Below are 3,146 nucleotides of genomic sequence, written 5' to 3'. Positions count from 1 at the left end.
ATATCGATGTCTGAAGATCTTCATTTCTCCATCTATTGGAATGGTGGTTGTGGTTCAAACAATAAGGCCGAGGCAATGGCATTGGTGGGCCTTCTTCAGTTCAGCTCCTTCTTGAATATACAAATGTTGCAGATATATGGGGATTCCAAAAACATTATAGATCAGGCTTCAGGGAAGTTAATAAACAAGAATCCCATGTTAACTAGATGGATTAATAGGATAAAAATGTTATGGAACAGCAATCCGGTTTTCACAATCAGCCATGTGGACAGGTCTCTGAATTCTCGCGCGGACATCTTGTCAAAGAGGGGCCTTGCAATTCAGCCCGGTTCATGGAAAATGGAGGTTCAAATACAAGCTACAATATATCAGATAGAAGATTTCTCCCTTCTGGGTACCTAGTTTTCCAACTTTTTTTTTTTGTGCTTTCTTGTGCATCATCGCCCATTTCTTTCACATAAAGGTATGTTGATTCTCCCCTATCCCTTATGTGTGATGGGATTACTCTTTTCCCGAAAGGATTGGTATATATATTTATGAGTATGGCTTCTCGCTATCTGTGTATCCTTCTGACTTTTCTATCTGCATATATATGTTACAACTCTTTACAAAAATCCTTTCTTATGTAAATATCTTTCATATGAATATAAATCAAGCTTTTTTTCCGTACTGAAAAATCTAATCAAATTAGAATCAGAATTCAAATTCAAATTTAATAACTATAATATATATAAAAATAAAAATAAAAATATGTAAACTATTCATATATTTTTATTTTGTAAGAAATAAAAATTCTAAAAATACTATTTCAAAATAAACTAAAAAACAACCATCACAAAAACACAATATAACAATTCCTAAAATTTATATAAACATTTAAGCTTAACTATACAGAACTAATTTATTCATAGCATTTGAATATCGAAATAAGTAAGAAAAACATAGGAAGCATTACAGGATCATGGTTGAAAATTGCCACTAACTGACATATATAGAACAATTATTCCAACTATATATATATACTTAAATCATAACATAAAGAGTGGCTGTGAAGCACCCAAAACATAAGAATAAGAACGAATAAGCAAAACGGGCCGCACCAGATGTTACTGAAACTGCAGGCCCTTCAGCGGCCTCCATCCTTCCCATCATCAAATAGTTCAGAGCAGAAGATATAAGCGAATCAGATGATCCTAAACCTTGTGAATAACCATTGTCCTTCCCATCTGCTGTCAAATTCCAATTGTTTAATTCTAGTTTTTCCATCCTATCTGATACCAAGTTTGAATCATGATGGTCTGCACCATCATTCTCCGTACCATCTGATACCACATCAAAGTTGTCTGAACCATTCTCCATTCCATCAGATATCACGTTAATCCACAACTTCATCCCATTTCGACAATCCTCTGCTCTTCCACTGCTAAAATACCTTCTACCAACCTTCACCAGTGCAACTGCGTCAAGGCCCCCGTCGTATAATCTGAGAGGGTTTCTGAGGTCACACTTCTCGAAATCTTCTTTGCTCTTCAGCTCTAACACACTTTGTTGTGAAGGGGCATAGGCAAACCCTGATGAATGAGTTTGCCAAAATCAAAAAAAATCAAGCAAGTGCAGTAAGGATGTTTGAAAACATTATTAGAAGATAATATATTGTAGATTAAGATATTTGTAGTTAAAAACATCTCTCTCTGTAAATATAAAGATAAAGTTCTGCAATTTCCATTTTGTATATGTGATTAAAATTTCATGGGCGTTGAGGTTGTACCTGACTTAAACCTGGACTCAGTGTGTACGCACAATTTTGGTAATAAGCATGTAGTACAACAGTGGTAATAAGTATATGGGTGGTTTGGTCTTTTTCCATTCAATAGAAAAATTATGGTGTAGCTAGTAAAAATTCTATAACTTTAGTCCCAAGGATTGGCTCTTTTCTATTCTATAGAAAAACTATGGTGTAGCTAGTAAAAATTCTATAACTTCAGCCCAAGGATTAGCTCGATTGATCAAGTATAAGCATCTAGCTAATGAATGGTAAAAATGGTCAATTCTCCTCCAAACTCTTGGGATTAGGCTAATCAAATAAGTGATCCATTCAAAATTGATCAAATATAAGCATCTAGCTAATGAATGGTGAAATGGTCAATTCTCCTCCAATTTCTTGGGATTAAGCTAGTCAAATAAGTGATCCATTCAAAAGATCTGCACGAGATATTTTTCTATAAACATAATTGCCACTCATATTCCTGAACCACCCAAAATTATTTCTGTAAATATAACTACCACTGATCTCAGTGAACCAAAAATTCTATAAATTTTTCATTCCATAAACATATGAATATATTTGATTACTTACAAAGGTTGTCTCCAACGCGGAAGATTCTTCGAGAAGCCCAGCCTTGAAAATCTTGGCCAGTGGGATCCCATCCTCTATCGTCCCCAACAACATGCTGCACTGCTGAACATACGCTCATATTCATCACAGCTGCTGCGAAGGCCACCATGCAGAACAACAAGTATTTTCTAGGAGATTCCATCTTCCCTTTTTCTTTGGTGTACGCAAGTAAGTGGAGTTTCTCAGAAAACTTCGAGTCTCTTGTATTTTTATTTTAAATCTTAGTATCCCGGGTTGTTCTTGAGGAAAGATTCTTGCAGATTCATTTGTGGACTATAATAACTCAACAGTCACACCTTCTGTCCTTTCTTTGTTGCACAAGGTAGGTGGAATATCTGACAAACCCTCTGGTCTCCTGATTTTATTTTAAATCTTAGTCACTGAGGGAAAGATTATTGCCCCTTCATCTGTGGACTGTATTGACTTGAGAATTTAAGTATATACCAAAATGGACACCATTGTAATTTTCATTTTCCATTTTGTTGGAGATATTGCCATTGGTGTTATTTGACATAACATCAACATGGGCAACAGAACTTAGTGGCCCAATCTGATTGTTGATTCACATTAGGTAAAATAAAAGGGAATGGGATAAATGGAATAGCTTTTTGTTCATATTTTAGGTAGGTTGAAAGGTAAAAACAAACCACTGAGTGTATATTAACTTAATTTTAGATTTAACAAGTTAAATGAGGTATAAGACTAATTTTAAAAAAATCAAATATAATTTCATATTAAATGTTTAGGTATT

At 34.5% G+C, this 3,146-nt stretch overlaps 1 protein-coding gene across 1 annotated transcript; it reads right to left on the bottom strand.

Moving 5' to 3' along the window:
- Nucleotides 1-863: 863 nt before the first annotated feature.
- LOC149140787 (early nodulin-like protein 12) lies at nt 864-2,712 on the bottom strand. Its single transcript, XM_089449408.1, has 2 exons — nt 2,357-2,712; nt 864-1,571 (listed from the first exon to the last, which is right to left on the bottom strand). The coding sequence occupies exons 1-2, from the start codon at nt 2,535-2,537 to the stop codon at nt 1,024-1,026; spliced, it is 729 nt and encodes a 242-aa protein (XP_089305534.1). The 5' UTR covers nt 2,538-2,712; the 3' UTR covers nt 864-1,023.
- Nucleotides 2,713-3,146: the final 434 nt, after the last annotated feature.

This window comes from Pinus tabuliformis, chromosome X (assembly GCF_031772625.1).
Source record: "Pinus tabuliformis cultivar Carrire ecotype Pingquan chromosome X, CPIR1, whole genome shotgun sequence".
NCBI lineage: Eukaryota > Viridiplantae > Streptophyta > Pinopsida > Pinales > Pinaceae > Pinus > Pinus tabuliformis.
The sequence above is the reverse complement of the archived record's forward strand: the minus strand, read 5'-3'. Positions and strand labels throughout refer to the sequence as shown.

Bases quoted from the DNA above. Each gene is read 5' to 3' on its own strand.
- LOC149140787 (XM_089449408.1), bottom strand. From the start codon at position 2,537: ATGGAATCTCCTAGAAAATACTTGTTGTTCTGCATGGTGGCCTTCGCA. The intron at 1,572-2,356 runs GTAAGTAATCAA...CTCATTCATCAG, and splicing joins CCGCGTTGGAGACAACCTTT to GGTTTGCCTATGCCCCTTCA.